Raw genomic sequence first — 13,213 nt, forward strand, 5'->3', positions numbered from 1 at the left:
TAGCGCCTCTATCGACTGTATTTTATATTATACTTGGTTATATTCTTCTCACGTGTAAATGCATCTTCCATATTTACAAATAGCCAACAATATAGTGAACATGGTTATGTGGATATGACGATAATACGAAGTATTTGTAACATTGTAATTATGAATATATTATTAGAAAGTTTTAACTTGTAATAATGCAGGATTATTTTATATTTTTTTTAGTGATATAAATATTCAAAGTATTAGTTTATTTTCTTTTTTTAATATAGAAACAAAATATTTTAAGTGAAGATGGGCAGTGATACACAAATAGCGAATATAGTAAACGATATTTTAGTAAGTATTTTTGTTTTATGAAGTAGTTCTTTACTATAAATATATATAATGAAAAAAATTATTTCTATTATTAAAATAATCTTAACATATGTATAGAAAGTTGAAGCCATAGAGGAAGCATTCAGTTGTGTACTTGTACATAATCCTAACAATGAAAAAGACAAAATATCAACATGGCAATCAGAATTAACAACTGCAATGACTGATCTGACAGTTGAACAACAAGAAAATGCAATACGTCAATTTCTTACAACAGCAGCTGCTATGACAAATCACAGACGTTTGCAATTATTATTGTCATTACTCGAGAATCTGGTTTCATCAAATGTTTTACCAGCGAGGTGATTTAAAAATTGAAATATTTATTTATCTATTATATTTAAAACATATATATATATATATCAATCTAATAATATTACAGATTAGTATGCGAATGTATACTTAACTGTGATAAATTACAATACCAATTAGAAGATTTTTGGGTGGAATGTTTCCTTCTTATTCGACATATTATTGGTGGAGTAGATTACAAAGGAGTCAGAGAAATAATGAAAGTAAATATTATTATATTTAATATTAATATTATATTAATATAATATTAATATAATTATTTGTATATATAAATTCAATTTATCTATGTACATTATTACAGGGTTGTATAGAAAAAGCTCAAACAATACCTGCAAGGTTAAATGCATCTATTCAACCACAATTAAAAGCTTTAGAAAATGTTATTGAATATATTTTTGATAGAAATGCTTGTTTGTTACCAGGATATTTTATTGTTAATGAAATTCAAAAAGCTTATCCAGATCATAAAAATTGGCCACACTGGGTAAGTAAAAAGTATTGTAAACTTAAACAACATATAGATATTTTATAAGTATTTGTTACAGAAACTAGCAAAACTATTATCAAATTTTGTGGAAAGTTTTCGAACTACAGCACAAATGGTTTCTATTGTGGGACATTCAAAAATGTTACCAGTTGTGGAACATACAGGTTATGCTGATCATTTAATAAACCCTTGGTTATTAGATCCTACTACATTAAAGTTTTCATTGAAAGGAAATCTTCCATATGATCAAGATTTATTGAAACCTCAAACCGAGTTATTGAGATATGTTTTAGAACAACCTTATAGCAGAGATATGGTATGCTCCATGCTTGGTCTTCAGAAACAAGTACGTATGCATATATAGCAACTATAATTAAAGAAAGAAAGAAAAAAAAAAATTAAATTAAAAAAGAAAAAGAAAAAATGCATAATAAATATATATCCATTATTTATAGCATAAACAACGATGTATAGTATTAGAAGAACAGTTAGTAGAACTTGTTATTTTGGCTATGGAAAGATCTGAAAATGATCCTTTACCAGCAGAAGGAACAGATGGGACTGTTGCTAATCATTGGGTGTGGTTACACCTTTCATCTCAATTGATTTATTTCGTACTTTTCCAATTTGCATCTTTTCCAAGTCTTGTAATGGCAATACATGATAAGGTATAATTAATTAATGATATATTTTTTACATTTTATATATATATATATGTACATATATAAATTATAATATTATATAAATATTTATCTAGTTGGCTGGTAGAGAATTAAGAAAAGGAAGAGATCACTTAATGTGGGTTTTATTACAATTCATTTCTGGAAGTATTCAACGGAATCCAGTAAGTAAAAACATAGCAAACAATTTTATTAATACATAATAAACACTCTAAATATTTTCAGCTTTCAAATTTTTTACCTGTATTGAAGTTATACGATCTACTGTATCCAGAGAAAGAACCTCTACCTCTTCCAGATTGTACTCAGGCACTTTGTACTCATCAAATGGCTATTATATGTATATGGATGCATTTACTTAAAAAGGCTCAAATTGAACATTCGAATATCCATAGACCTATTCCACATACATTAAAAATTCATCATGAGTAAGGAAATGATTAAATAGTTTAAATAATTATAGCATTGTACATATATATATATATATATATATATATATATATATATATATATTATATTCTGATTTTTGTTTTAGGTTTTTGCAGCATTTAGTTATGCCAAATACATCTCTTTGTATGGGTTTAGATTATCGCATTGCTTTATTGTGCAATGCTTATTCAACAAATCAAGAATATTTCAGTAGACCAATGGCAGCATTAGTTGATACTATATTAGGAAATCCAAAGGTAAATTATATTTTTATCTATTTATATTTTACATTTTTATCATTTTTATCTATATTGCACAAAATTATTTTGAATGAAATAGGGTCAACAGCAACAGCCTTTACAAACATTACAAAATAATGCTGCTTTGGCAAGTGGTCCAACTACTCCTCTTTCTATGTCAATACTAGATTCACTGACTGTACATTCTAAGATGAGTTTGATTCATAGTATTGTCACTCATGTTATCAAACTAGCACAATCAAAAAGTAATATGGCCTTGGCACCGGCTCTAGTTGAGACTTATAGTAGGCTATTGGTTTATACAGAAATTGAAAGTCTTGGTATAAAGGGTTTTATAAGTACGTATTACGTAAAAAATTCATAATAATCTAAATATTACGAATATCTTATGATTTATGATCATTTATATTTTTTTCTAGGTCAATTATTACCAACAGTATTTAAGTCTCATGCATGGGGAACATTATATACATTGTTGGAAATGTTTAGTTATAGAATGCATCATATACAACCACATTATAGAGTTCAACTCTTATCGCATCTCCATAGTCTTGCTGCTGTGCCACAAACTAATCAAACACAACTTCATCTTTGGTATTATTTATAAATTAATGACTTTTTAATTCTTTAGATACTTCATACAATTCATTTTTTATAAACTTACTTTTTTTAGCGTTGAAAGTACGGCTCTTCGTTTAATTACTGGCTTAGGTTCGGCAGAAGTACAACCGCAATTATCGAGATTCTTATCAGAGCCTAAAACACTTGTATCTGCGGAATCTGAAGAACTTAATAGAGCTTTGGTTCTTACTTTAGCAAGATCTATGCATGTGACAGGTAAATTATTAAAATTGTATAATAAATATAAATAACAAATTGTTTATTATTGAAACTATATGTCTTATCAATTAGGTACTGGAGCAGAAAGTCTTAGTGGTACTTGGTGTAAAGAACTATTGAATACTATTATGCAAAACACGCCGCATTCATGGGCTAATCATACTTTGCAATGTTTTCCACCGGTATTAAGTGAATTTTTTCAACAGAATAGTGTTGCCAAAGAAAATAAACAACAAATAAAGGTAATTTTCGTTATGAGAAATTTGATAATGTTATGAAAATAAACAAATTATGTATATACATTTCCAGAAAGCTGTAGAAGAGGAATATAGAAATTGGGCATCTATGAGTAATGAAAATGATATAATTGCTCATTTTTCTGTACCTGGCACACCTCCTTTATTTTTATGTCTTTTGTGGAAAATGATACTTGAGACTGATCGGATTAGTCCAATCGCATATAAGTATGTATTATGTTATCTATATTTATTATTATTTCATTGATTATTATTGTAAATAATATTTGTTATAGGATATTAGAAAGAATAGGAGCCAGAGCATTATCAGCTCATCTTCGAAAATTTTGTGACTATTTAGTATTTGAATTTGCTAACAGTGTTGGTGGACAACATGTTAATAAATGTGTGGATACAATCAATGACATGATATGGAAATATAATATAGTGACAATCGATAGATTAGTTCTTTGCTTAGTAAGTATCCATATTAGAAAATAAATGATATATGAAGTATTAATATCTATTATCATTTAGGCATTACGAACTCAAGAAGGAAGCGAAGCACAAGTATGTTTTTTTATAATTCAACTACTATTGCTTAAAGCTGCTGAATTTAGAAATAGAGTTCAAGAATTTGTGAAGGAAAATTCGCCTGAACATTGGAAACAGTCAAATTGGCACGAAAAGCATCTAGCTTTTCATAGAAAATTTCCAGAAAAGTTTGCTCCAGAAGGTATCATGGAGCAAGCTAGTGGTGGCCCTAGTCAATATCAAAGTTTACCTGTATATTTTGGAAATGTGTGTTTACGATTTTTACCTGTGTTTGATATAGTTGTACATAGGTATTTGGAAATACCACCTGTAATAAAAAGTTTGGAAATATTATTGGAACATTTAGGTTGTTTATATAAATTTCATGGTTCGTATAATATTATTAAGAAATTTATATGTTATAAATTTCTTGATAAGTTAATATGAAATTATTATTTCATAGATCGACCTGTGACATATCTGTATAATACATTACATTATTACGAACGTAAATTAAGAGATCGACCACCTTTAAAACGACGTTTAGTTTCTGCTGTTCTTGGATCGTTAAGAGAAATTAGAGCACCAGGATGGGCACTTTCTGAAGCTTATCAAATGTATATGGCACGATCTGCCGACGATGCTATTACTTGGGTACCAGAATTGGATTATTATATTCGACTTGTACAGAGAATTGTAGAAAGTAAGCAATATATTTTGTTATGAGCTTAAAAATGTATTTGTAGAAATCAATTTAATTTTTGAAAATATCTATTTTAAAGCAATGTCAGGTACAGCCCATTTCCCAGCTACTGATTGGAGATTTAATGAGTTTCCTAATCCAGCAGCACATGCATTATATGTTACATGTGTAGAATTAATGGCTGTTCCTGTAGCGCCAAATTTAGTTGCTAATTCATTACTCGACGTTGTTGCTAAAGGGTACAGTATAATTTTTATTAATTCTTTAAATCACCATATACATTTCATATTTATTAATTACTTTTTGAATTATAATAGGTATACTGTAGTACCATCTAACGAAATACATTTATGGATAAATTGCGTTGGATTACTTTTAGCTGCTTTACCAGAGTGCTATTGGTCGACATTACATGACCGACTTGTGGAAATTATAAGTAGTCCAGGTTTAGCAAATTGGCAGTATAATAATTTAACACCATTCCAGATGTTTAATTTCAATATTACGCATAATAGTCTACTTGAAAATAAATATAGTTATATGCTTGCATTAGCACATTCAATTTGGCATCATGCTGGAGCAGGTCAAATTACAACAATGCCTCAGTAAGTGAAAAAAGAATTTATATCAATGATAATAAAGAGATTTTGATTCTGTTAATAATTTTTCATACATTTATTAGATTTATTAAAGAAAAACTTCAACCTGTGGTAAATAGTGAGGAACAATTGATATATGCTTGTCATTTAATTGGACCTACCTTAGCAAGGTTTAATGCAGAGAGACCACGTTGTATAGTTGATCTAGCAGTTAGTTTATATGAAATGCTGGAACAAGTGGATCGTACACAAGCACATTTGAAATATATGGACCCAGTTTGTGACTTGTTGTATCCTTAACTGTTAAAACGATTAATCTTTTACTACATACAGAATTAACCAATCTTTTACTACTAACAGAATTAACCTTAACATCGTATATTATAGATATCACATAAAATATATGTTCGTTGGAGATATGATGAAAAATGAAGTTGAATGTATCATTCGCAGATTGAGACCTGCTTTACAAATGAGATTGAGATTTATTGCTCATTTGAATATAGAAGAAATTCATTCAACATAGATTAATTTATATTAGAATATACATTAGTATATTGTCAAAACGTTTGAATATTTCTATCTTTGTATATGTAAATATATATAATATATATACTAATGGGACTCATACGCAAGGTAGATCAAATTAATTAATTGCTCTCAAATATTAGATCTTATCTCGCTGCTAGTTAGAAAAGAATATCGAAGTTAGGGAACTCGTTATCTTTTCGAGCAGCAGGGAGGCCACGTGTTGATAATTTTGTCATTGTGTATGATGTATCTCTTATACGATTAGAGTACTATATAAATATTATTTAAGGAATTAAAAAAACAACTCGTTTTAAGAAGCATATTTTATATATTGTCATTGTGTCATGATAAATCACAAAACTGATTTTCAGTTCTTTTTTTTAAATAACTTATTCTTTTTTATTTAGACTTGATTAAAATGGATTATTTGAATAAAAAGATAATAATACAGCGATGTCTATTAGGAATAATAATGATAAATATTTTTCTCTCTTACTTTTTCTCTTTTGTCTATCATATTGTAAAAGCATTTTATAACATTTTGATGACATCTTTATATAGCATCGAAATCAACATCAGAAGATTTCATTTCGTTAATAAGCTGCCCAAATTTTTCATAAGAACATGCATTCTCTTGTACAAATTGTTGTGCTCTCATTTCAGAAATCCATTTCATCTGTTAAATCAGAAAAATGTATTTGTTGAATATATGTATGTATATATATATCTAAGATAGTTATACTTACAATTTTTGAAAATCTTTGTTTATTGACATTTAAAGGTTGTTTATAAATTACAGATAATGACTTTGCTCTTTCAATCCAAGGCCACATGAGGATATCCAACATTTTAGGTTCATTTCCTTAAAAAAATTAATGTAAACAATCAAAGTTAATGAAGATATAATAAATTATTTTATACAAACCTCCATAAAAATCTGTGTCACGCATTTTTAATTCATCCTCAAACTCTTCTAAAAGATTACTTATTTCATCCACTATTTCATCTAATGTTCTTGAATCTTTACCATGTATACAATTTGAAAAAATGTCAATAATCTAAAAATATGATCATTGTGAATTGGTTATATACTTAATATTTATTTCTCAAAATTACCTTGGAATAATGTTCAAGTAATTCTAAATCACGACTTTTTGTTTCTTCATGATACAATTCAGGTAAAGGATATTTTTTATCTATGTAATTTGCAATTTCTGTTGAATCAACGACTACTTTACCATCTGCATCTACAAATGCTGGTACTTTTCCTTCGGGATGAATCTGTTTTAATTTTATATTAATAATTCCATTAATAAATTTTATGTTAATAATACTTCGCTTAAATCTTATTATTAATGTAAATGTAAAATGAGATATCATACTTCTAAATACCATTCCGGTTTGTTTTTCAAATTAATATTAACGATATCATGAGGAACTTTTTTAATGGAAAGTATTAGACGAATTCTATGAGCATATGGACAAAATTTCATACTATACAATCTTGCTTGTCCTTCAATTTCTGCTGGTTTTATAGAACCTATAGATGATATTTTTTATGTAATAAGTAAATTTGTTTAACATGTACTGTTGAGTTTAAAACAATAAAATAACGTGATTGCACAACTTACCTTTTCCAAGATGTAATGAACTCATTGTTTCTTATAATATTGTAACAGAATATTTATAAAATAACAATATTGATATAAAAGTTTATTGAATTAAATTATTGTTAATTTATAAATTAATATTGAACGATAAACAATGCTTATTATATTCAATTTGTTAGATTATTTTTTAGCTAAAATAAAATTTAAATAATGGCAAATATACTTTTATGTAGAAATTGTTCCGAACTCTGTCAAAATCTATGATACTTGTCGCAGTATCGATACGACGCGCATATGGATGTGCGCATGACGTTATTCGAGATATATCGAATACAATTGATTTCAAATCGATATTAAATGGAACAAAACTTACATATAGAAATAGAAAATAATGTTAATTAAAAATTATGATACTTAAAAGTTTTGATTTTGGGATCATTGGCATCGTGTAATATTAACACATTCGAACTTAAGTATTAATTGTGACTTTTGATTAAAAATTAAAGTACTATCGCTTTATATTGCTATATAAATAAATTTGTACAATAGATTGAATATATTGAAATTCTGTGGACAAATGTATATAAAGTATATAAATTTTTGACTAAAATCAAGATTTTGTCGATTATTTGGTGAAAAATAATTTATCTATATCTCGATTAAGACACAAGAAATGGACATTATAGAAAAGTGGAAACAATCGTTATAGAACATAGTAAATTTTGACTGAATTTAAATGCAGCCATTAGCTCGACAGTACTTGCGTTATTTATATTTATTATATATCGCAAGTAATATCGATTTCCAGGTCTCACCACTTGGAGGTTGCTGCATACGGAGACCCGCGGGCTATGACTCTACTACTAATGCCAAATATTTTAGAATCAATTATATAGAATTATCATTATTAGATATTCAATAATAAGTATTGTAATTTGGAAAAAACAAAATCAATCGCGAAACGAATCAAAATTTTTGTTTAATCAATTAAGATCAGACGAAAATTTATGAGTTCGTTTGATATCGACCTACCTACCCGATAAACGCGAGGAAATATGATGAAACTGAAAATAAAACACATTATTGATTACTAACCACACAGCTTATAAACCTTATATAAAGATTAGATATTTTATTATTTGATGCTGAGAACACATAATAGTTTTGTACCATAAATCAATCTTAAACAGTAAACATAAAACACTTCAACCTTTTGACAATGAAACCAGAAGCTATAAAAATAATATGCGAGATTTATAAAATAAATCGGCAGTCACCTGTGAACATAAAATATCTAAAAAAAATTGCATAATTAGACAAAAAGCAATCGAAAAGATGTGCGAACTTCATATAACCAATCGACAGTCACCTGTGAACATAAAACATCTAAAACAATTTCATAATTAGACAAAAATCAATCGAAAAAATATGCGAACTTCATAGAATAAATCGACAGTCACCTGTGAACATAAAACATCTAAAACAATTTCATATTTAGACAAAAAGCAATCGAAAAAATGTGCAAACTTCATATAACCAATCGACAGTCACCTGTGAACATAAAACATCTAAAACAATTTCATAATTAGACAAAAAGCAATCGAAAAAAATGTGCGAACTTCATATAATCAATCGACAGTCACCTGTGAACATAAAACATCAGACACATTTTATAATTAAATAAGAAACAATTAAAATCAATATGCAAATTTTATATAATGTAAAAGAATCTGTGGATATATTTATAATTTTATTACTTTCTGAAAATAAAATATTGCAATAAGAATTATTTTATATGCATACACACACACAAATGGAAAGAACAACCAATAGAAAAAAAAAAACAACCAACGAAGAGTCGAATCGAATCTTGTCAATTTAGATGATATTTCCTGAAACAAAAATAAATTAAATCGATTAAAAATTGTTTGAATATTTCAAACGAATAAAAAAAAAAAAAAATAATTGCAGGTAATTCATCCTCTATTGTTTTTTATTTTTTATAATTCCAATTCTTCAATATATTTTCAAGATATTTTGCAATATTTACCCTTGAAACGTGGTGACACTTATCTGTAACAAAAAACTATGTAAAAAGGCATGTGTGGAAAGACAAAATTGTATCTACAATTCATAGGCAAACATTTTTATGATTTTGATAATATAATGAAAAAGAAATGTTATATATATTTAGCCATAGATTGTGATACTAAAATAGTAGAAAAAGTATTAAAGTGGCAAAATTGGCATTAAATAGAATAATAGAATTCTCGATGCATTAGAAAACATGTTTTACATTTAAAATAAAATACGATATTATTTATGGATTGTGTAAAAATATATAGAAATATATATAAAGAAAGAATTACATGATAAATTGTCAATTGTTTAAAATAATTACAAATACATATTGTAAATAAATCAAGATACGTTATGAAAAAAAGAAAAAGAATTGTAAATATTTCACAATATTTAAAAATTAAGTCACGTTAAAAAAAAAAAAAAAAAAAAAAAAAGAGCAGAAGTATACTGTATCTTGTGTTGTATTACAAAATGCATACACAATTTTGTATACTACTATAAACATATCCATAACGAGATCAGATCTATATTTAATCAATAGATTACATATATATATATATATTATATTATTACGTCTATACTAACGCGAAGTATGCAGTTACATCATGTGTCTGATGTACGTATTACATCGTCTATATATAAGGACACATTTTTATCTATTAAATTATAAAAAAATATAGTAATACAATTTTACAATTTTAAAATCATGTAGTTTGTAAATATGTAGTTTGTTTATATGTATATGAAATAGTAATGAAATAGTAATGAAATCTGAAATCTGAAAGAGGAAGATCATATTAAAAACAAAATAGTTTTAGTATATTCTTGTATATTATTCTTATGAATTTATTTCATCGTTACTGCTTGCTTTAATAAATCTTAATTTCCCTAACTACGTCAAGTCATATAGATTTTTAATCAGATTAATTAGAATCTATATAAGATGATGATTATATTCAAACAAGTCATAAAATGACTCTTACAATAAATGAGCCATCCTACAACTTGTGATAAGACTATGTTGGCATTGGATAAAATATAGATATAATCATCAAAAGTATGTATGTATGTATGTATGTATATATATATATATATATATATATATATATATATATATATATATATATATATATATAAAAGATATTGATTACAAAAAGATAATATAAAAATAAATATATATATATATAAAAGATATTGATTATAAAAAGAATTATTGATTTACTAATAATCAAATAAAAAATTTACAATTACTTTGAAATAAAAATCTATATGCTTGAGTACCCAGGTGCATTCCTGAATGCAGACCTGTCCCTATTCTGAACTATTTTCATTCACACTCCTGAGTGTGAGATAGCCTTTTCATTCGCTTTATTTATATACCAAGACTTACACATTTTTATTCCGTAAAATAATTATATATTATATATAAAATCTTTATATCATTCATTATATCTTCTTAATATTTTTTATGAAACTTTCATATATATAATAAAAATACTCCCTCTTTCTCTCTCATATATATACTTATTAATTCTGTCATTTTATATTCACTTGTTGATAATTTCGGAATAAAAATGTATAATCTTGATATATTTTATGCACTCCTGAGTGCAAGGCTGTTATTTTTGTACCATATCGCTCGCTTAGCAAGATTTATACATTTCTAATTTAGAATGATTCAAATTTTCTTTTCGTTCACTTGCACTCTATTTAAATATAAATACATCTTATTATATTAGAAAGAGTATGAAATAATCTTTATTTATTATTAAATAAATATTATTTCTTTGAAAAAATTATATAACACTAGAATATTTAAATATTTATTTATTATATACTTTCGTAAGTGCATTTTTACTTTGATCATTTGAAACAAGAAATGTATATCCTTACTATAATTTGTTCATCTGCATTCCTGAATGCAGGCATGTACTTACTGTGACTTATCATATGCACTCCTGAGTGCAGGCAAGCCATTTCAATCGCTTTATTTATATACCAAGACTTATGCATTTTTATTCCAAAAATATTCATAATTATCTTAAATATGTATAAATAATTGTTAATAAACTTTGTATCATTCATTAATAATCTTTTTAATATTTCTTATGAAACTTTCATATATATAATAAAAATACTCCCTCTTTCTCTCTCTTTCTTTCTCTCTGTCATATATATTTATTAAGTCTTTCATGTCATATTTATTTGTTGATAGTTTTGGAATAAATATGTATATCCTTGACATATTCTAATATGCACTCCTGAGTGCTGGCTGCCATTTATGTCGCTTCATTCATCTAGCAAAACTTATACATCTCTTATTGGAATAATTCAAATTTTCCTTTAATTCATTTGCACCATTTAAATATCATTCAATTATTATATATGGAATAAAATGAAATTTCATTTATTTGTCAGATAAGTTTAATATCGTATATTGAAAAAAATATCATTAGAGTTCGACGTATTTATATATTTCTTCATTAAGTATCCTTATTAGTGCATTCATTCATCTTTGATTATTCCGAATATGAAATGTATATCCTTACTATAATTTGTTCATCTGCATTTCTGAATGCAGGCATGTACTTACTGTGACTTATCATATGCACTCCTGAGTGCAGGCAAGCCATTTCAATCGCTTTATTTATATACCAAGACTTATGCATTTTTATTCCAAAAATATTCATACTTCTCTTAAATATGTATAAATAATTGTTAATAATCTTTGTATCATTCATTAATAATCTTTTTAATATTTCTTATGAAACTTTCATATATATAATAAAAATACTCCCTCTTTCTCTCTTTCTTTCTCTCTGTCATATATATTTATTAAGTCTTTCATGTCATATTTATTTGTTGATAGTTTTGGAATAAATATGTATATCCTTGACATATTCTAATATGCACTCCTGAGTGCTGGCTGCCATTTATGTCGCTTCATTCATCTAGCAAAACTTATACATCTCTTATCGGAATAATTTAAATTTTCCTTTAATTCATTTGCACCATTTAAATATCACTCAATTATTATATATGGAATAAAATAAAATTTCATCTATTTATTATTAGATAAGTTTAATATCGTATATTGAAAAAAATATCACCAGAGTTCGACGTATTATATTTCTTCATTAAGAATTCTTATTAGTGCATTCATTCATCTTTGATTATTCCGAATATGAAATGTATATCTTTACTATAATTTGTTCATTTGCATTCCTGAATGCAATCGTCTACTTACTGTGAATCTCTCATATGCACTCCTGAGTGCAGGCAAGCCATTTTATTCGTTTCATTTATATATCAAGAGTTATGCCTTTTTATTCCAAAAAATATTTATATTTTTTTCAAATATGTATAAACATTTATTAATAATCTTTGTATCATTCGTTATATTTTCTTAATATTTCTTATGAAACTTTAATATATATAATAAAAATACTCTTACTTCCCCCCTCTTTCTCCCTCTCTCTCTCTCTCTCTCTCTCTCTCTCATATATATTTATTAAGTCTTTCATATCATATTCATTTGTTAATA

General features: G+C 26.3%; 2 protein-coding genes across 2 annotated transcripts; one reads left to right on the forward strand and one right to left on the reverse strand.

Annotated features, from left to right (window-relative positions):
• Window positions 1–48: 48 nt before the first annotated feature.
• On the forward strand, window positions 49–6,913 carry LOC122637253 (mediator of RNA polymerase II transcription subunit 23). Its single transcript, XM_043829252.1, has 22 exons — window positions 49–144; window positions 261–327; window positions 424–668; window positions 749–881; window positions 980–1,162; window positions 1,224–1,511; window positions 1,621–1,833; window positions 1,923–2,009; window positions 2,071–2,273; window positions 2,381–2,531; window positions 2,614–2,872; window positions 2,954–3,128; window positions 3,208–3,371; window positions 3,447–3,616; window positions 3,684–3,838; window positions 3,907–4,087; window positions 4,148–4,532; window positions 4,608–4,847; window positions 4,927–5,086; window positions 5,165–5,452; window positions 5,530–5,736; window positions 5,834–6,913. Exons 2-22 carry the CDS (start codon window positions 283–285, stop codon window positions 5,970–5,972), a joined length of 4,071 nt encoding a protein of 1,356 aa, XP_043685187.1. The 5' UTR covers window positions 49–144; window positions 261–282; the 3' UTR covers window positions 5,973–6,913.
• LOC122637254 (glutathione S-transferase omega-1-like) lies at window positions 5,912–7,874 on the reverse strand. Its single transcript, XM_043829253.1, has 6 exons — window positions 7,609–7,874; window positions 7,360–7,517; window positions 7,094–7,258; window positions 6,903–7,035; window positions 6,724–6,839; window positions 5,912–6,653 (listed from the first exon to the last, which is right to left on the reverse strand). The coding sequence occupies exons 1-6, from the start codon at window positions 7,631–7,633 to the stop codon at window positions 6,531–6,533; spliced, it is 720 nt and encodes a 239-aa protein (XP_043685188.1). The 5' UTR covers window positions 7,634–7,874; the 3' UTR covers window positions 5,912–6,530.
• Window positions 7,875–13,213: the final 5,339 nt, after the last annotated feature.

This window comes from Vespula pensylvanica, chromosome 25 (genome assembly GCF_014466175.1).
Source record: "Vespula pensylvanica isolate Volc-1 chromosome 25, ASM1446617v1, whole genome shotgun sequence".
Classification (NCBI taxonomy): Eukaryota; Metazoa; Arthropoda; class Insecta; order Hymenoptera; family Vespidae; genus Vespula; species Vespula pensylvanica.

Coding starts and splice junctions, on each gene's coding strand:
- LOC122637254 (XM_043829253.1), bottom strand. CDS start 7,633: ATGAGTTCATTACATCTTGGAAAAG. Junction 7,036..7,093: donor TACTTGAACATTATTCCAAG/GTAATTTTGAGA, acceptor TCATATTTTTAG/ATTATTGACATTTTTTCAAA. Junction 6,654..6,723: donor AACAAAGATTTTCAAAAATT/GTAAGTATAACT, acceptor CTGATTTAACAG/ATGAAATGGATTTCTGAAAT.
- LOC122637253 (XM_043829252.1), top strand. CDS start 283: ATGGGCAGTGATACACAAATAGCGAATATAGTAAACGATATTTTA. Junction 2,873..2,953: donor TGGTATAAAGGGTTTTATAA/GTACGTATTACG, acceptor ATTTTTTTCTAG/GTCAATTATTACCAACAGTA. Junction 3,129..3,207: donor CAAACACAACTTCATCTTTG/GTATTATTTATA, acceptor TACTTTTTTTAG/CGTTGAAAGTACGGCTCTTC.